The sequence below is a fragment of the Dunckerocampus dactyliophorus genome, chromosome 13 (assembly GCF_027744805.1).
Source record: "Dunckerocampus dactyliophorus isolate RoL2022-P2 chromosome 13, RoL_Ddac_1.1, whole genome shotgun sequence".
In the NCBI taxonomy this organism is placed as follows: Eukaryota; Metazoa; Chordata; class Actinopteri; order Syngnathiformes; family Syngnathidae; genus Dunckerocampus; species Dunckerocampus dactyliophorus.
In genome coordinates, this window is record NC_072831.1 from 11,757,756 (window position 1) to 11,777,079 (window position 19,324).

Sequence of the window (19,324 nt, forward strand, 5' to 3'; positions counted from 1 at the left end):
ATTTGTACCCTGTTTACATTGTTGCACACGATTCTCATTGTTGCACATTGCGCTTAGCAACATAAACATTACAGCACCACGAGTTGTTAAAAAGGAGAGAATTAAAAACACATTTTGGCTATTTTGCCACTCTAGTAGATAAGAGAAGTGGCTGGTTTAGTGAATTTAGTGAAAAGATCAGTCTAAGATTTTGTGACTCAATACAAGGAGGGTGAGTGTTAGGATTGTCTTTTTTTTTTTTTTAATAAATACATTTTTTGTATCTTATTAATATTATATTAAAACTTTCTGGAACTATAGATCAGCTTATGACAGACAGGATTTTAATTGAGCTCAAAATAAATCTCGCTGAGACAAACCAGAATCATATTTTGTCCGTGGTGGGGGGGGGGGGGGGGGGGGGGGGGAAACATTAACTCAAACAACATATTTATTCCTTGAATGTTAAAGTCAAAAATATATACATACATTAATTTCCAACAATGCAATTTTAGACAAAAAAATAGCAGATTCTGAAAGACAAACCTTTTCTCTTAAAGAAATGTATCTGCCATGTGAGTGAATAGACATAGTGACGATAGTTGCCTTTGCAGGGGAGAAAGGGGGGGAAACACTCAAAATCATTGGCGCTAGCAGCAAACTGCAGTGTGTGTCCTGCCTGGCTTGTGTTGCCGCAAATCAAACCCCATGGAAACAAAACAAAGGGTGCTGTACACAACCATGACAATTCATTACAATCAGGTGATTTGTTCTTGGTATGAATTCCCGCCACCGCCAAAAAACAGTTTAAAACAGAGAGAAAATAAAGACAGCCATTATAAAGTATTTGAGCCAACAGTTTCTCCTAGATGGTCGCACTTATGTCGACTCTTCCTAAAATAGTCAGTGCTCACATCAGTCAAAATAGTAGATCATGTTTAAAATGTACAAAAATGTGTTATCGGAGGGAGGGGAACACACACGCACACTCACACACAGTCTAATGGGGGTGAAAGAGCCTTGTTTTTTTTTTTTTTTGTCCCCTCAATGTCTGTGGGATGTCAAAGGTTGTGCCACATAAAGACAGACATTGCACACACAGTCAAAGGTTATCATAAAGCAGACAAAGTGATTAGAAATCAACCCACTGCTTAAATAATGTACTATGGGAGCAAAGTCCTAACTTGTGTCCTTTCTATTACACTAAAACAGGGCAATATGAATTGTTCAAACAGAGCATGCGCACGCGCACGCAGACACACACGCGCACACACACACATACAATAATGGAAACTTGTGGAATAAGAATGAGTATAGCTTTGAAATTCCCTTAAAAAATGCAGCCTGGTCATGGCAAATTGTGAGTGATCTGCCTTTATACAAACACACGCGTGCACGTACATACAAACAAGCACCCACGCACGCTTTGCAAGTATCTAGTCACACAAAAGTGTTAACAGATGTATTTTGTTTCACTTCACATGTCCAAAATGACTGAGAAACACTGCTGTTATTTCAGCATGTACAGGAAACCACATAGAAAAATAAAATACAATTAAAAAAAAAAGCACACAGAGAGGGAAGGAGGAAATAATTAGGTTATAAATGTTTTTGATATAGAGAGCTTACTGTGCTGTCGACAATACAATTTACCCGTTTCTTAAAAGGAGCATAGACTAACTGAGGAGAAAAGAAAAGTAAAAGCACGGAGAGGCATTGTGCCTGGGGGACAAGCAGTAATATTCACTATGTAGAAATGGGTTAGAATTCCAGAAGAGCAGGAAAAGGCAGATAGTGCATAAAAAGGTTCTTTTTCATTTCTTTCATTCATTTTTTTAACTTAAAATCAAGCTGCATTAAATACAGGCTGTTTGTACAGGACAATTGCACTTCACAAAAACAGAAATATACAAACACACACAAGGAAATGTGAATCAAATTAATTACAGCAACAACAACAAAAAAAATCCTACTACATAAGCTGATTATTCAACAAAAAATGAAGTAAGAAAGCCTTATGGACTCACTTGTTATGTTTGACTTTAGAGGGAAGTATTAGGATGGGTGAACACAAAGGGGAGACAAGACGGTGGGGGATCCTGAACTCCAGAGTGGACTGGCACTGCACTATCTCCAGGTTTGTGTGCATGCAACTCCTCTTCCTCTTCCTCTTCCTCTTCCTCCTCCTCCTCCTCCTCCCATGAAATTCCCTTCTTAGAAACCAGAAGCTCAGAGTGACGACGGCAAGACAGACTGCTGAGCTGCGCTGCTGTGGGTCTTGAGAGGATGGTGGTTTGTAAACGCTATGCTGTGTTAGTGGTACGAGGTTGTGTTACCACATGTCATCTGTGGACGCTGAGTCCTTGACAAGAGAGGAGAGGGAAGGACAAAACCCTTCAGACGATGCCTCCAATTCCATTCAGAGCTCACTCACTGTCAGCATTGTTTTTGTCATTATTCTACAGCATATTTAAATAAAATCCATCTTTGTTGATGAATACTTGTATTTATCGACTACAGCTTGGGGTCATGTCTCAAGTTGAGATAAAACGTTGAAGGGCAGCAGAAACATTGTCGATATGGAGCACCTGGAAGACTTCACCTTCTATTTATTCATTTATATTTAAAGTGCATTTAAACAATAAAACAAGAAATCAGCCCTTAACTTACAGCAGGGATGTCCTAACTTTCCCCACTGAAGGTCGCATACTGAAAAATCAAACTGTGTGGAGGGGTCACTGTGCTATTTTTTATTTTTCCTCTTTATATTGTGCCCTTTTGCTCCATTATTTTCAGATTGCCGTTTTTTTTTTTTTTAATGAATCAATTTATATTTCTACAATGTGCTTCGGGCTAATAAAAAAGGAGACTGCACTTTGGACACCTCTGCCTTATAGCAACAACTTTTATAAGCTGTGCAACGTTTCTGTGTTACCAACGTTACTCAAAAACTACTTGAATGACTGGAAAGTGAAGGAAAGGTATGTCACAGGACAAGGAAGAAATGAAAATACAGTGGATCCTCCTAATTATTAGTCCAATTTAGAAATTGACCAACATTTTTGGGAAAGAGCATCGCAATGCTAAGCGGGACTAGTGCGAGAACACCCGAAACTGACTTCTCCCGGGCTGTCACTGTCGTGCAAGTATTATATGTGTCACACAAGTCAGAGATCAATGTAGCGAGTTACTTCTCATTTGTTAAACAACCACATCAAAAGACATACTGTGGTTCTGAAAAAAATGTTTCTGTTTCAAAAAGGTCAAATTATTGGCATACATCAAGCATGATACAACATTTAAGGAGATTGCTGAAAGCACTGCAGACCTGCCAACCTTGAAGAAATACCCCAATAAACGAGCCACGGGCCGCACTTTGGACACCCCTGTTTTATAGCTCTTTATAGCTCAGGGTTGAGAGTGTGACGTGGTGCCAATAATGTTAGCAACCACAACTCTCGACTATTCAGCTTGTTAGCTTCCTTCTTCTTTTGAAGAAAAAAGGGGAGTTGTTATTGCAGCTGGAACTAACTGATGCATTACAACAGTCATTTTTATTGAAAATGTTGACCCTAAATCAGAAAAGGCATTTACGAAGGTGGGCTGTACGCTCTCTGAACAAGTCATATATATACACAAGACATAATTTTCTACAAGCCGACCAAGGAGGTACATGTCATGCTACACAAGAGCGTTTGCAGGGGGACGAGTGAGCCCGTGTAACGTACGCTGGTGTCTCGACACAGGAGGTTTCAAATACCTGGGGCCTCATCTATAACAATGTGCTTGGAAATCTGACAAAGTGTAAAATATTCAGACCTATAAAAAGTGGCATACGCACACATTCACGCAATTTGTGGTTTACAGAGTCCACCTTGAGGAGAAGTGTGCATACATAACTCATAACAAGTTACGCCCTTGCCACACCTCTCCACTTCACAATAGGTCAATGCAAAGTGACTCAAGAATATGGTGTCCATATTTAAAGAGCCTTGATTGCATTGTTATGATGGCTGCTGTCATTCGGAATCACGGCTGGTGGGAAGAGGAGGATGAAGAAGTGGACTTTCACGGAAATGGAGGTGAAAATACTGCAAAAAGTATCATATTTGGAAGACAGCAATGGCATAATGAATAAAGGTATAAAAGTATGTTGACATCGCTGTGAATGGAGCAGGGAGAACCACGGCAAAACTAGAAAGAATGTGGTCCGATATAAAGGCACATATCTATTTTTGTGAAATGGATGAGGGTTAGGATTAAATAAGCTTTGCTTCTTATTACTCCTTTTTGGACATATTAAACTGTGAATTGTACTATGTGATGTACTCCAGTGTAACTTGTATGTATGTTCAAAATGAATGAAACCATTACCATTACTTCTAGTGAGCATGTTTCTACATTTTATCTCTAATTGATGCCACATTTTAGATGAATATGAGCTTAGTGAAATCAGCTTTATTTAAAAGTAGATGAAAAGAGTGAAAATAGGGATGGAAGTAAGTCAAAAATGAATTGCTTTAATTCCAGACGGATATTTAAAAAATATTTATCATTATGAGGACATTAACCCCATCAAATATTAGGAGTATTTTAATTATTTTATGAGGAACTAATTTTGTGTATTAGTTGAATGCACAACAAAACAAAAGCCCATCATTTGTGGAAAAGGAAACTAATAGGAGTAAGTTAGCCCTGACACTATCCACACAAATAAAGGGAGTGGTAAGACAGATAAATGTTGTATTGATGACATATAACCTCACTTCGCCACTTTATGTGCGTTGCCTATTTGCCATGTTGCCAAAAAATGCGCACGTCAGCTACAAGGGCGGCATACTGGTGCGTCACGTTTTTATAGATCACATACTTTGTGTGAAAAACAGCGTACGGAACTTTTCTGCCCTGTTTTGTGCGTACGCGAGCTTTATAGATGAGACCCCTGGTCAGTAAAAATCCATAACTGGAGAGCAGGGAAGCATATTCAGGGTTCAAAATGCATGTTGAATACAGTACAAAAAGTGCATTTATATTGGCAGGTCTGCGTGACAATATTTTATTATGAATTATATTACAAAGCAGATAATTTTTACACTTGTATGATAGTTCAGTTACTTAAAACCTGCCTGTACAGTTAATGTTTTATGATGGCACTGGAATTTATTTTAAAGATATGAACAAACTGCACGTCGGAAGGGATTGTGTTTGACTCAAGAGGTTCCACTGTAGTTTGGCGTAGATCAGAAATATGCTATTGTGAAAATGCTTGATTCTGACACTTTCTTCCTCAGTGGTTTGGCAGTTCAACCTCCTGTTACTGCCACATACCGAACTGGAGTGGAACATTATCACTTACAGCAATTTGTAGTACAGTACTACATTAACATCTGTAATATATACTCAAAATTCTGCTCTTTAATGATTCAGTTTTTGCTGCACTTAATGCAAAATCAATGGTTCACTGCCTTCAATAGCTAGTCACAACCTTTAGCTGTTCTGTAGTGTAGTCCGTTTTAAATCTTCTCCAGAACCAGCTGCCTTGTTGTGGTTCACAATGATACTGTGGAAGAGGTAACATTGAAACAAACGAGAAAAGTGTGAGGAGGGGAGAAATTATTTTTTTATTTTTTTTTTATTATGGTTATAAGGCTCCTTAAAGCCAAGGCAGGACTGCTTTAGAAACCAGCTCGCCTCTTTATGTCCACAGCCTTGAAAGTCTGTTCGAAAATGAAGACCTTCAGGATACTGGTGCACTTTGCACTCCTCGTTTGTTTCAAATATCAAACCTCAAAAGGAACCAGTTTGTTCAAATTAGATTGAAAAACCAAAGTTCAAAAAAAGTGTACTTTGTAATTATTGACATGCCCTCTACAGCAAACAGAAAACCAGAAATCAACCAACAAATTATACTTGACATCTGAATAATAAGTGTTTCTATGCATATGTTATAATAAAGAATATTTGGAATTGGACCTTGTGCATGCCACAATTCGGGACATTTCTTTTGATTCAAACTTCCCTATCAAGTAGGTGCTTTTCTGCAAAGAGACTACTGACCCTGTTGGAATTTGTCTTCTGGATGTGTACCAAGAACACAAATATTTTAAAAAAAAACATCCATGTTTAAGTCTTTTCATCACCAGAGCCATAAATTAAATGAGATGTACTACGTGATTACTTTAGTGCATGACTGTGGGAGGAGATGTTTGTTTTTCTTCATATTTGTTCAATAGTAGGAGAGATGTCTATGAAACAGACATGTGACCTGTTGAGTGGTTTTGTGTTCCAATTATAACTAAAAACAATAGACAGTGGAACCCCGCACATTGGCAATCCAGCATTCTCAACCACGCAAATTTGCAGATTTTTGGTGAAATTTTATTTAATTTTTTTCTCCTAAAATAGGCAATTTTTCTCGCAGGAAACATCTTATTCATCCTAAGTCGATAATTTACTGGATGCATTTACGCACATATAGGACCTAAAATGTACATGTATTCATTGCATACATACACATAGCATATACCTGATAGCGTGTATACTAGGGATGTCCCGATTCACATTTTTTGGCTTCCGATCCGATCTTTTTTTTGTTTTTTTTTTATAATAATAACCTTTTGTTACAAACATGAATTTGTGGAATGGAATATGGTTATGAAAATACCTCTTCAAAGCATTAAAAATAATGCAACCAAAGTACCGCTCAATTTACTTTGTTACTGCATTACAGCATGACCAACAATACTGTTTGGTTTTTGTAACAAAGCTCTGTGAGTCAGGTCCCTAATCCAATAAAAGATCCAATAAAAGTCCATCCTATAAAAGATAAACTCACAAAAAAAGGGTGTGCAAAATACTTTTAAGGTAGGACTAATCATTTGACATGGTTATAGATCAATTTGTGGTGGGATTTAGAATCTTTGACATTTTTTTAACAAACTCTACGCTATCCGTTTTATTTTTCCCAAATTCCGTTTTTTCCGTTTAAATTTTTTAGATTTCCGTTTTTTACCTTTTCCACTTACTTTACCAGCATAGAGTGTGTGCTATTTGGATTAGTGAATAAAATGCAAAAATCCTTACATTTATTGATGCAATACATCATTGGCCCATTTTGTCCTGTAATTGAGAAATGGATCTAGCTTAGCTAACTTTTCTATTGGGATGTCAGCCTCAGCACATATTGCTACAAAATCTTCAACACACTGTAATGCCCGTGCTTGTGATTAAGGAGGATGTAGTCACAGATTCCAATCTCGTTATTATTGTAAGATATTTTAATGACACCCTTATTAAAAGAGAGGGTTCTGGAGCTCAATCGAATCTAATAATTCCAACGGTCACTTTTATTTCAAATGTTGATCAAAGGGGAAGGTCAACGCTCGCAGGATGGTTTGGAGGAAGAAGAGCAAGACGTGTCAAAAAAAAAAAAAAAAAAAATTATGAGCGGATTTTTTGCCATTCGCCTATGGTCTGCAAATAGCAGGGATCGACTGTACTACTGTTGCTGCTGAGGTCATCGTTATGACACCATAAGCATTAAGAGACAAAGCCTTTCAGTCTCAGCACTAGGTATGCAATGTGAAGTCATGGGAAGGTCATTACCTATGCTTGACCTTCCTAATAAATAATAAAAACCCTTTAAACATCAATTTCCAGTAAATTGCAAGGGCTTTAAGAAACACTAAAATTAGGGGTGTCCTGATCTGATACCGCTATTAGATATCGGGCCGATATCAGCAAAAAAAATCCACTATCGAATTATATCGGCCTGCATCTCAAATCTCCGATATTGGCCCTCAGATACAAGCAGGCAATCCCAGACTCCGCCCCAGCACATCTATGGAGCAGCAACTGAATAGTAGAGCCCATTTCATCAGAACAACAGTGATTGCTAGAGTGATAAAGTAACAAAGAGTGATGTGTGGCAGTAAAAAGACGTTGCAGCTAAATGTAAAACTTGTCATGCACAAGTTTCCTGTGGTGGAACAGAACTGGAGAAGTTAAAAATGCCGAAACTCATTGTGCATTGTGCATATGAAGTGGCATCACACAGGATACTCCCACCGGGCGGCAAAAAGTCATTAGCTCTATCAGAAAAGAGCGAGCCTGTCGGTGGGGTGTAATGTCAGGTTTAAAATTCTCCATTGAGAACCTTGAACCTCACTATATGATGCCTAGCTACCACTACATTGTGGATTGAACTATACTTCACATGCATACAAAAATAAATGGGTGAGTTTTTCTCTACCTGATGCTGCGGACTATTGTTCTTTGTTTTGAGTAATATCACTTGACCAAGCCTTTTCTAACGTTCCACACTACAAAATAAGTCATAAAAGTATGTATGCCCCGTGGTGATATCGGCTCAATATCAGTAACGGACCATATTTAACACTGCAATATTGGTAATGTATCGGAAGTGAAAAAGTTATATCGGGACACCCCTAACTAAAATATTGACTTGCAAGTGATTGTATTAGTGGCATCAATTCAAATTCTAAATGAATGAACAGATGTCACCTACGCATGGAGAGTAAAGGTATAAAAGAAGGTGGTATTGCCTATTTATTCCCAATGACATTTTCAGATGTTTTACTTTGTACTTTGCAAATAATGTTACCTGACATGCTGGTTATAGTTTCCGGTCACATGTCAAAAAGCATGCATAATTCAACCAAAGCACAGCCTCAAGGAATTAAAAGTGAATGTGAACAAGATGGCATACTTACTGTGTCATCGCTTCGATAGGGGTTGAGTTTGTTGTACACCGCTTCAATAAAACTTCGTCTGGGAAGGAGGAAAAAAATCCTTAGTTTGTTCTTATTTTAATGCATGTATAGGCCTGTCACGATAATCAATAAATCGATCAATCGAATGATTTTAAAAACAAAAACAAGTCGACAATTTTGCAGGCTTCAATAAATTGACATGTCCATGCATGCGTGTTTGTTTTCATCGGCTCTTGCTCAGCTCTCTTTACCACACAGGCTGGATGACAAGAGGGTTCACTCTGCATCGGTCTGTGCGCGTTGGTGCTACAGTGGAATGAACGGAGAGAGTGAACCCTCTTCTCACATTCAGCATCTTTGTCCAGTATGTGGAGGCGGCGCTACTAGTGAGTGGATACACAGAGTGCAAGCATCAAGTTAGCATCGCGAGCGAGTATACGCTAACATGAATGAAGGCATAGAAGTTTCTCAGGCGAATGCCACGGCCCCAATGTGGGAATATTTCGGTTTTAGACAGAATGAAAAGCGTGAGTGCATCAACACATATATGAACCATCCTGTCCAATTTTCCCAAGTGGGGGAAAAAAAATACCGCTGGAGGTGCAGCACTGCCTTTGTCCCAACAGTCGGTCCTTACTGAAGCGTTTGTTTGGCAAAGCAAATATAAACAAATGAGCGCAAAATAGTACACACTCAGGTGTTGCTCTCTATATGTCAAGCCTTCCTGTTGAGGAATAATACCCAATGTTCATTAGTTATTTAAGTGCAATTTTCTTTACAGAGACTTTATACTACTTTTATTTAGTGTATTTATTGTTGTGTGTGCTTTTTATTGGAGTTAGAGAGAGTTTTTATTAACAGAGATAGGGTCTATTTTTTATTGTTTTTGATTATGATTGTGAGTTTTATTTAAGTACAATTTTTGCTAAAAGAGACTGAGCGTCCATTTCATTTTCATTGGGGTTTGTTTTGTCTTTTTTTTGATTGTTTAATTTATGTTGTTTAATTTATTTTATTTAAAAACTCTTGACATTCCAATTACAATGTTAAATACTCTTGAGAAATTAAAGTTAATTGCTTTTGATACGATGTACTTGCATTATAATGCCATATAAATAATGAAAAAATGATTTGAAAAGATGTTGTCAATAATATCGATTATCAACAATAATTTGTAGGACAATTATCGTTCAGCAAAATTTGTTATTCTGACCGGTCTATGCATGTATGCATAAAAAGAGGTTGAATACCATGTTTATGTTAATCACATACTTGCTTGCCAGCTCTCCTCCAGGAGGAAGGTTAGGGATGCTCTCTGATGTTAACGTCCTCATAACGTGGACCAAGTCTGGTACTCCTTCATCCCCCTGCTTCTTGAGGATGTCTGACGGAAGAAAACACAACTATAAGCTTTGATACACAGGCAGATCTTTCTTTTACAAAATATAATGGACATCTACAAATGGAAAGTAATAGATGACACATAAGTAGGAGAAATGTGCTGACTAGAGACTATATTAAGTTACTATTAAAGTACCCGATTGGACCAGAAATCTTATATCCAGGCACTTGCCTTCATTCATTCACATTTTGTTCCTGGTGACGTTCTAGACTGTGCAATGGATTGGCACTGATTAAGCTTAGCTGACAACTGTTGTTATAGTAGAAAAATATTAACCTTTATATGAGGACAAGAACTGCTGTCAAGGCATGTTTTAAAAACACAATGGTTAGCTTTTTTAATTGCAAATGTCAAAAATGATTGACAGACTCTGCATTAATTTAAAAACCAAAGTCATGAAAGTCATATCATGAAAGAATGTATTTACATGTTCCTCCTCATATTTTCTTTTTTATAATGTGCCCCAATTCCACCTGAAAGCATGTGTACTTGTGTTTTTAAAAAATGACAAAGGCAAGCTTTTGATGTTTTTTTTTAAATTAAATAATAATTGCTAATAAATACATAATATTAAAGTGAGCCATGGTTTATGGCCATGAGAAAAATGTGGGTCCCAGGGTGAGACCAGTTGAGAACCCCTGATCTTGACAGAGCAGAGGTTTCCAAAGTGGGAGGCAGGCCTCCCCCTGGGAGACGGTACAAACAACAACAAAAAAGATAACGATTTTTTAATCCTGCAAAGCCAACTTAGTTCCTTGTAGAGTGCATAAACAGAGCCTGACGACTCAAAAAAAGATTATGTTCTCTGGAGTGGAAGCCCACCCTGCTACACTTTGAAACCCCTAAGAGTCAAAGATAAAGGGGCCTGAAACAGATTTAGACTTTAGTACTACCAGCCGTTTATTTGTAAGCAGCATTTATTTAAGAGAAAGTCCTTATTTGTACGGATCAATGTGCAAGTGTCGCTGTAGTCCTGTCGCTGTCTGTTGATTGGTTGACAGAGAATGGTTACTTCTGTTTTACAATGGGAAGGTAACAGCTGTCTGTTAGTGTGAAATTGTATACTTGCTTGTACTTGATTGTATACTTGCACTGTAATGCAGTGCAGTTGGAGACAGACATCATTTTCTTCAATGTCACTTTTCATTGACACTCCTGCTTGAAGAGTACTTACAAAGCCAACAAGTGCAAGTGCTTTGAAGAAGATACGTCTATTCAAGTTTGCACTTGCCGGGCAGCTGTAAGACCACATTAGTAAGTGAGTTGTTTGTTTTTAACACAATTCTCATTGGTCTGCTTGAAGGAACGTTGAAAATGCCTATTTTCTACACCAATACATGTGTGCTACATTATAGAAAATTATTTCAATTTAAAGACATTTGTTTCTTGTTTTCATCTGTTGAATCCACTAAATGAGTTGCTACTACGCCATGCTGAGCTGAGCTGCCGGCAGCTACATATCAGTTGTTCCACGCTGTATCGCGGTTACAATATCGCTCCCTCACTATATTGCGTTTTTTTTCAAAAATAATAAATAAATGATTGCTGTATCATGGTTGACTATGGCCTATTATTAGTAAAAAAAAATATTGAAAGACAACTTATATGTAGTATTCTGGTCACTGGTCACCAGCAATTCTCTGAGATATGACATCAGTTTACATTACCTTTCACACTGCATGGACACTGGCTACTGAACCAACAGGGCCGAGCCGCCAAGCCATGGCTGCGACGGCCATGCCATGGCTGAGATAGAGTGAAAGAAAGGTTCTCCTCTCATTCCGTGTGGAAGTGGTACGTTTTTGGCTTCTTTGTCCTTCTTCCTCACTCCATTTGAAACACTTTAAGTTTAGACTAAGCAAATTGGAGAGGCTGACTAGTTAGCTCTGTAGCTTCCTCTGCTAGTGGCGGCCGTCTGTTATGTCCCTCTAGTGACCCAGTAGCCTGCGCGATGTGGTATAAACAAAGAATAATAGGAGTGTAAAAGTGACTACTGGGGTGTTATTTCATGTCTACAGGGCTCTAATAATTTTAAAACCCCATTTTAAAAGTCATTAACAGGTTTTCTATGCTCTAACTACAAAAATGTTCAGTTTATTCATATTGAATCCTACTTTGTGGAAATTCACTTATCGCGGTCAGGTCGGGAACCAATTAACCACGATAAACGAGGGATGACTGTACTTAGTGGCACAGCTGTTATTTTTTTTATATGATATTCCGTGGTATCTTATAGGTGAATACATGATTATCGAAATTCTTAATATCCTTCTTTCAAATAGTTTACAGATCAAACTGACTGCAAAATATGGTCATAAAAAGTGCCATAAATTTGATAAAGTTGAGAAACACTATTGACTCCAATAATGTAGTAGCAAAGTATAAAGGTAGCGTCGTAGGTTACAATAGGATCGTAATGTAAAGATTCACACAGGTTGCAGGGGGAATGGTTTAACAGAGACACATACCAGACAGTGAGCCTGACCAGTGTGTTTAATGATAATTGTACCTGTTGATGGAGTTTACAATAAAGTTCAAGTGAGCAAGGAAGTTTACAATAAAGTTCAAGTGAGCAAGTGTACAGATCTAACTGTCTGCTCTTCAAAATGGTCATGACACCAAAACACATGTTAGTCTTGTTATTTGCGCCATGAAAAATAACAAAGGCATATTTCCTCTGTTAGAATTGTGCTCAAATGTTTAAATATTTATTATGGTTTTTCATTTTCGTCACTTCCATAACTCCGTGTTTGGAGCAACTGACATCAGATGTGGACAGCCCCATCCGAAACTAATGTTTCACTACAACGTATTATTTGATATTATCCTCCACTTCTCTGTGAATTTCTGTTATGTATTTTTTTATATTATGCCCGCTCGTTGTGTTGAAGACTTTTGCTGGAACACCCGAGGAGACAGAGTAATAAGCTCGTTCACGAGGGTTGGGCGATAAATTATAGGGATGTCCTGATCCACATTTTTTGGCTTTCGATCCGATCCTATTTTTTTTTTATAGTCTTGCCGATATGACCCAGATCGTTTTTTGTTTTTTTTTATAATAAGCTTATGTTACAAACATGAATTTATGGAATTTAATATGGTTATGAAAATAGCTCTTCAAAAGCATTAAAAATAATGCAACTTAAGTATTGCTGAATTTACTTTTATTATTATGCAGCATGACCAACAATATTGTTTGTCTTTTGTGACAAACCTCTGCAAGTCAGGTCGCGAACCCAATAAATGATCCAATAAAAGTTCATCCAATAAAAGATAAAACTGGAAAAAATGGGTGTGCAAAATACTTTTAGGGTAGGACTAATCATTTGACATCGTTATAGATCAATTTGTGGTGTGATTTACAATATATGACATTTTTTTAACAAACTCTCTTATAAAATCCAGTTTTCAACTTGTGATTAAGGAAGATGTAGTCACAGATGTAATTCCAATCGTGTTATTAATGTAAGATATTTTAATGACGCCCTTATTTTGTTTACACAATTAGTTAAATGTGACAAATAACGCTGTTATTTTGAAGGCCGGAGTGTGCCGTGTGTGTTGAGAATGGCAACGGACGGTTGATACGCGCTGGGTGCGAAAATAAACGTGCCTCTTGTCTTTTTTCACTCAGAACCTGAACGTCGTCAGTGGGCAATGCAAAATGGTCCTAACATTAAAGCAGGACAACACATCACAATGAAAATATACTCATCCCGCCCGATTCGCACGCACACACAGCTGGACTAGCTAAACTACTCGAACCCCGCTAGCTTCCATTCACGCTCCGTAACAGAGGAATTTCCACGGTTTTTCGCCACCGTTTCCACATGTTTAGTAGTGATTGTGTGGTCCCTATTATAAGCAACCAGAGCCGCACTTCCCATGCAAGCTCCCTACACCTTGGCGCGGCAGTCCGGGCACAGTGAGAGGGAACTACCGCTGCAGCTACCGGGCCGAATGGAACATGTCTGCATGGTGGTGTCGCATTTTCTTCTTCTTGAGGCGCTTTACTGCACCTACCACGTTGGAGTGTGGCTCAGAGTTACAAACGTGATATGGCAACTCGATCGGCCTTATCCCGTGGCGGAAGCCGATATCCGATCTTCACAAATACAGCGGATTGGCAGCCGATCCCAATCTTGAAGATCTGACTGGGACATCCCTATCGTGTACCGGTATAAATCCTTCTAATGGTAAGAAAATGACATATACCGGTAGAAAGGATAACTTCAAACGCACAGTTGGTGACATGTTTTCCGTGCAACTGAGCGCCGCGGCGCACTGTATTGACCCATTGGCGCATCACGTCTACCGCCAGCATGGTCCAGTGGTGGCGGAGAAAGCAGTGCAAACAACAAAACAACCCAAAGAGAGAAAAAGAGAATGGCTGAAGGTGGTGGAGAAGTATAGACTACAGACAAAGAAATTGTTGGTAACCAGGAGGTACCTCTGTAATATGGAAGTGGTTTGTTTTCAATAGAGCCTCACGGTCAACTACATAACCAGCGACTGGACTTTGAAGTCGTGAGCTGTGGATACCAGCATTTTGTGAATGTTTTGGTAAAACAAGCATATTTGATTTGTTTGGGTTGAAATAAGGTATGAAAATCATTTCTACAAAAATGAGTAGCTCGTGGCCATTTTCATTTTCTAAAAGTAGCTCTCGCAAGAAAAAAAGTTGGTGACCCCTGCTTTACACAGTGCCATGGGTAAGCTTACTTTTAATGGAATTATATGGGTTAAGGTTTGTAGCTTTTTATACAAGACTCCGCTGAATTTAATTATATCGTGTAACATTCCAAAAGTATCGTGATACATGCTAAGGTCCATATCGCCCAACCCTATCGTTCACATTTCTAAAAAACACCATTCTCCTCATCAGATGGATCTGCAAACTTTGTGGGACAAATACCCCGCAGATGGAAATAAAAAGTAAAAACCCCACAAGACGTTCAACCATGGAAAAGTGTGCCAAGGTGGCACTAAGTCAGTCTACGTTGCGTTGCGTTGCGTTCATGGCTGTCTTTGCACCTGGTTGCCAGTGTCGTCCATAAGTGTTCAAGATGTTAGCAAAACCTCTTTCTAGCCTATCTTGCAGTCGATCTGTCAATTTCAGTAAGCAAATATTTTTTTTTTTTTACTAGAGCTATTCTACGTATCTAAGAATAATAGTATGGGGGCTAAATAAGCCACTATCGCTACTCAGTGGTCTTTTATTTTGCAGGGTGCCTAGAGCTGTCTGTGTCACTTACTGGCAGTCAAAAAAAACATACCTGTGGCCATTTATTTTGTGTGTTATATCATAGTTATTGCAACAAATATCAGTTAATGCTATTATTGTTGTGAATTTCACTTTCTTGGCTTTGCTGGGACTTCATGGTTGCATGTGAATCTGCTTCCTGCGTGTCAAAATCACCACTTCGTTTCGCTCCTATTTCTATGGTGTTTATCTATGACAGCAGTATGACAAAAAATGTTTTATTATGGTGCCATGGGCACTTTAAATTTAAGTTTGTAACGGACTGGAGTAAAACGGCATCCAAGTGGCTCTTCCTTCCCCTTCCCTCTTTCCACCAATATAAAATGTGTTTTGTATTAATATTTCTGGGGGTTCGGAACAGATTCATTGGAATGAAATTATTTCTTATGGCAAATTGATTCGGTTTTCATACATTTCGGTTATTATTGGACCTTTTTGAATGCATGCATGAAAACCGAGGTTCCACTGTATATTAGTATGTAAGCATCTATACTGATATTGTGTGTTCCACACATGTTACTTGCGTTGTTTTTGGTTGCATTCTGAGTGAGGTAGGTTTTTGGGTTGCTAAGCTCCTGTTGGTTTGTGATGTGTGAGTTAGGGTATAAACTACATGTAAAGAACACCTCCTCAAGCAAGTTGAAGTTTCCCTCTAGGGAGCAAATGAAATGGGTTTTTGATCAATAAACAGCCTAATTATGGAGATAAGCACAAAATGTCAGGTCTTCCCACAAACAAAAAAACAATTTGATGCAAATTTGTGGGGTTATGAATGCTGAATCTCGACTGCGGGGATACGCTGTACTTTCTGGCTTATTGTGCCTACCTTCTACTCTTGACTCCAGATACTTATCGAGCTCGGCCTCCCGTTTAACTGCTTCTGGAGATACCTTTGGAGCTCCCGGAAAACAGATTAAAACAACACTCATATTGTCCCGACTTCCCTGTGGGAGAAACGAACAGGTCAAACGTAAACATTCATCTGTGAACATCATTATGTTATGATTTAGTTAAGCTGAACATGGTTTACCTTGTACAAGCAGGTGTCAACAATTTCATTGCTGACTCTTTCAAGATCATCTGTGACTTCTAGCCTTGACCTGACAAAGTCACACAGTTCTTCATTGGCCATGACATCCCAGATGCCATCACAAGCTAGAATAATAAATTCGTCTTCCCCTTCACATCTTTCTATTGCATAAACTTCAGGCTCAGGAGAAACAAGCTGCTCTGTGGGGCCTTTTCCATGCACACACTTGTAGTCAAAATCTCCTAAGGCCCGAGACACCGCCAGGGAGCCGTTAACTCGCTGGATCATGACTGAGCCACCAGCATTCAGGATCCTTTCCTTCTCCAGAGGGTTGCTGGGTTTGTGATCCTGCGTGAAGAAGTGCACAGAGCGTCCCCTGCTCAGGAGTCCCCGTGAGTCGCCACAGTTAATAAAGTAGACATGGCTGGGGGAAACCATCACTCCCACTGCGGTGGAGCCACTGCGGTCCACGCCGTGCTTCTTCTCCAAGATGGTTCGCATGTGATCGTCGATCTCGAGGAACCCTGTGCGGATGCCGTTCTTCACACTTTCCACAGAGGGATCCTCCTGCAGAGCACTCTGGAAGTCTGAGTTGCTGGTGATGTGCTCCAACAGGTGCTCACAGCAGTATTTGGCCACCTGAGAGCCAGCATGCCCATCATATACAGCAAAAAATGACCAGAGGTCAAGACCGTGAGGCAGGCCAATTACTGCTGTGTGGGCATCTTCCATCTCTACCCGCCAGCCCTGCATACTGCTCAGCCCGTATCGCAGGCTGTTACCCTCGCCATGGGAATTGTATTTTTCCATCTTTGGTTTGTCCAGAAATGCCCCCATTGTGTCCTTCCTGAAACCTGCAAAATACTTCATTAGAATGGAACATTATGGCATAAGTTCTGTTGTCAAATACATATATCATATCTCCCACTCATTCGTTTCCACAGTTTGGCAACTTGGTGTTCAGGCCGCTTGCACTAGTCTAAAAATAGTAGGCCTGTGTATATATTTTGGCTACATATTAGGCACACTGATGGTGTGGGCAAAATTGAAACGCCCTTCCACCACTGCCTGGCCAGGTTACATATTCAACCAATGCTACCGTTCTGTTCTACGACCCACATTTGAAATAAAATACATCTATGACCTTCGCAATACAACGCACTTTCCAGGGCCAGTTAAAAGTAGTCAAAGCCTTCGTTACTATCACGGAATGCTAACGTTGGCTAACCGACTGGCCACTTGCTCGATAACTGCTATTTCGGCAGATAAGCAACATGTCAAGCTCGGTGTGATTAATAAAATAATTAGTCTTGTGAGAACGTGAAACCTCGTAAGTTTTTTCCAAATAGACATATTAGCTATGTTGTACGTTCAGCCTTTCCTACTTGCAGGCCTTGACCCCTTTCCCTCACAGCTAACTTCTGCTATGGTATGCTAAGGCAAGGAGAGCCCATCGGCCTTGCTAACAAGCTAGCGAAGAAGCTTCAGAGGCTACCTTTAGCCAACCGTTCATGTTACCGGCTCAATGATAAGACTTTTAAACGACTTACCGAATGTCCAAAATAGTGGTTGACCGCAATAGTGACGAAAGCCTGAGGTTACCGGGAAGGGTCACTTAGACCGAAAAAAGTAGGGCTTTGCTGGGCTTTAGCTTCGGGTAAGTGTTAGCCAACTAGCAAAGAGCAATCGTCACACAAGACCCAGTGCATATAAATGGTGCAAGGTTCCTCTTTTGGTTACGACCTTGATGCGTTACATTATCTCAGCAGGTAATCGCAAGTATATATTAGCCTTTTTTTCTTTTCGTGGGGATTTATGAAGCCAAGCCAGGGGGAAGCTGAAATGTCTGTCCCAGCCTCTCCACTTGACAGCTTGACAGCTTGCTAACACCGTTAGCTGTTGGTGAGCAGAAGCGCTGGGAGAAGACCCGGATGTTGCAGGTTGACTTCGAAAACATGACATCATCGCCGAAGACTTACGGAGCCACTCAGCTTGTAGAAAACGGTACTGCATTGCACTCAAGATGTACTGTACATCATGACACTAATATGCATTTGGACACATTCATGCGTCGGCAATATTACTTATGTGCCATTATGTTTACTGTCTACAAAGAAAATCTTTATCGATAGATGGTGCAGTACAGTTGAGAATTTTAGAATTATTTATAAAGTACTGGTTCACAATATAAGTTATCGCAAGGCACTTTACACATGGAGCAGGTCTCATACATTAAAGACCAACTGAAACTCACATGAGTAAGCACTTGGTGGTGGATGCAAGGCAAAAGAAACCCCAAACAGAACTCAGACTCAGTGGGGTGGCCATACTGGGTTAAGATGTAGAGAGCCAGAGTAGCAGGGGTGTCCAAACTTTTCCAACGACGACTGCACACTGAAAAATCAAAGGATGACGTTTTGTGTTAGTCTTAGTTATTGGTATCAAGATTTCACTTCTTTTCTTAACATTGTACTTTTTTCCCTATTTTTTTCCATTTTTGCAATTTTTTTTTTTTTACTAATTTTATTTCTACAGTGTACTGTGGGCTGATAAAAATGAGCCACCTGGATGCACTTTGGTGGAGTAGAGGGACATACGATTTAAGTGAGTGACTGAGGGATGAGAAAACAATGTATATAACAGTAATTGTATTAAGTATTTGTACATGTTTAGCGTGGATTGTGGTGTGGACTGTGTCATGTCAGCCACACAGACAAGGGTAGAGTTTGCATGTTCTTCGTGTGATTGACTGGTGACGTGTGCAGGGTGTACCCCGCCTCTGACCCAAAGTCAGTTGGGGTGGGTTCCAGCTCACCTGTGACCCTTATGAAGATTGTATTGTATAGATAATGGAGATGGATTTGTATGACAGTATTATAGTTTATACAGTATACATTAGAATTGTAAGAATTGTACCT

The 19,324-nt window shown here is 39.3% G+C and overlaps 1 protein-coding gene across 2 annotated transcripts; it reads right to left on the minus strand.

The window, feature by feature from the left end:
* Positions 1 to 223: 223 nt before the first annotated feature.
* Positions 224 to 18,315, minus strand: ppm1aa (protein phosphatase, Mg2+/Mn2+ dependent, 1Aa). 2 transcript variants are annotated; one of them, XM_054796458.1, is made up of 6 exons: positions 17,957 to 18,315; positions 16,407 to 17,260; positions 16,203 to 16,320; positions 9,984 to 10,095; positions 8,712 to 8,769; positions 224 to 2,341 (listed from the first exon to the last, which is right to left on the minus strand). In XM_054796458.1, exons 2-6 carry the CDS (start codon positions 17,241 to 17,243, stop codon positions 2,312 to 2,314), a joined length of 1,155 nt encoding a protein of 384 aa, XP_054652433.1. In that variant the 5' UTR covers positions 17,244 to 17,260; positions 17,957 to 18,315; the 3' UTR covers positions 224 to 2,311. The 2 variants fall into 2 exon arrangements, with proteins under 2 accessions (XP_054652433.1, XP_054652432.1); XM_054796457.1 differs by lacking the exon at positions 224 to 2,341 and adding an exon at positions 2,360 to 5,539.
* Positions 18,316 to 19,324: the final 1,009 nt, after the last annotated feature.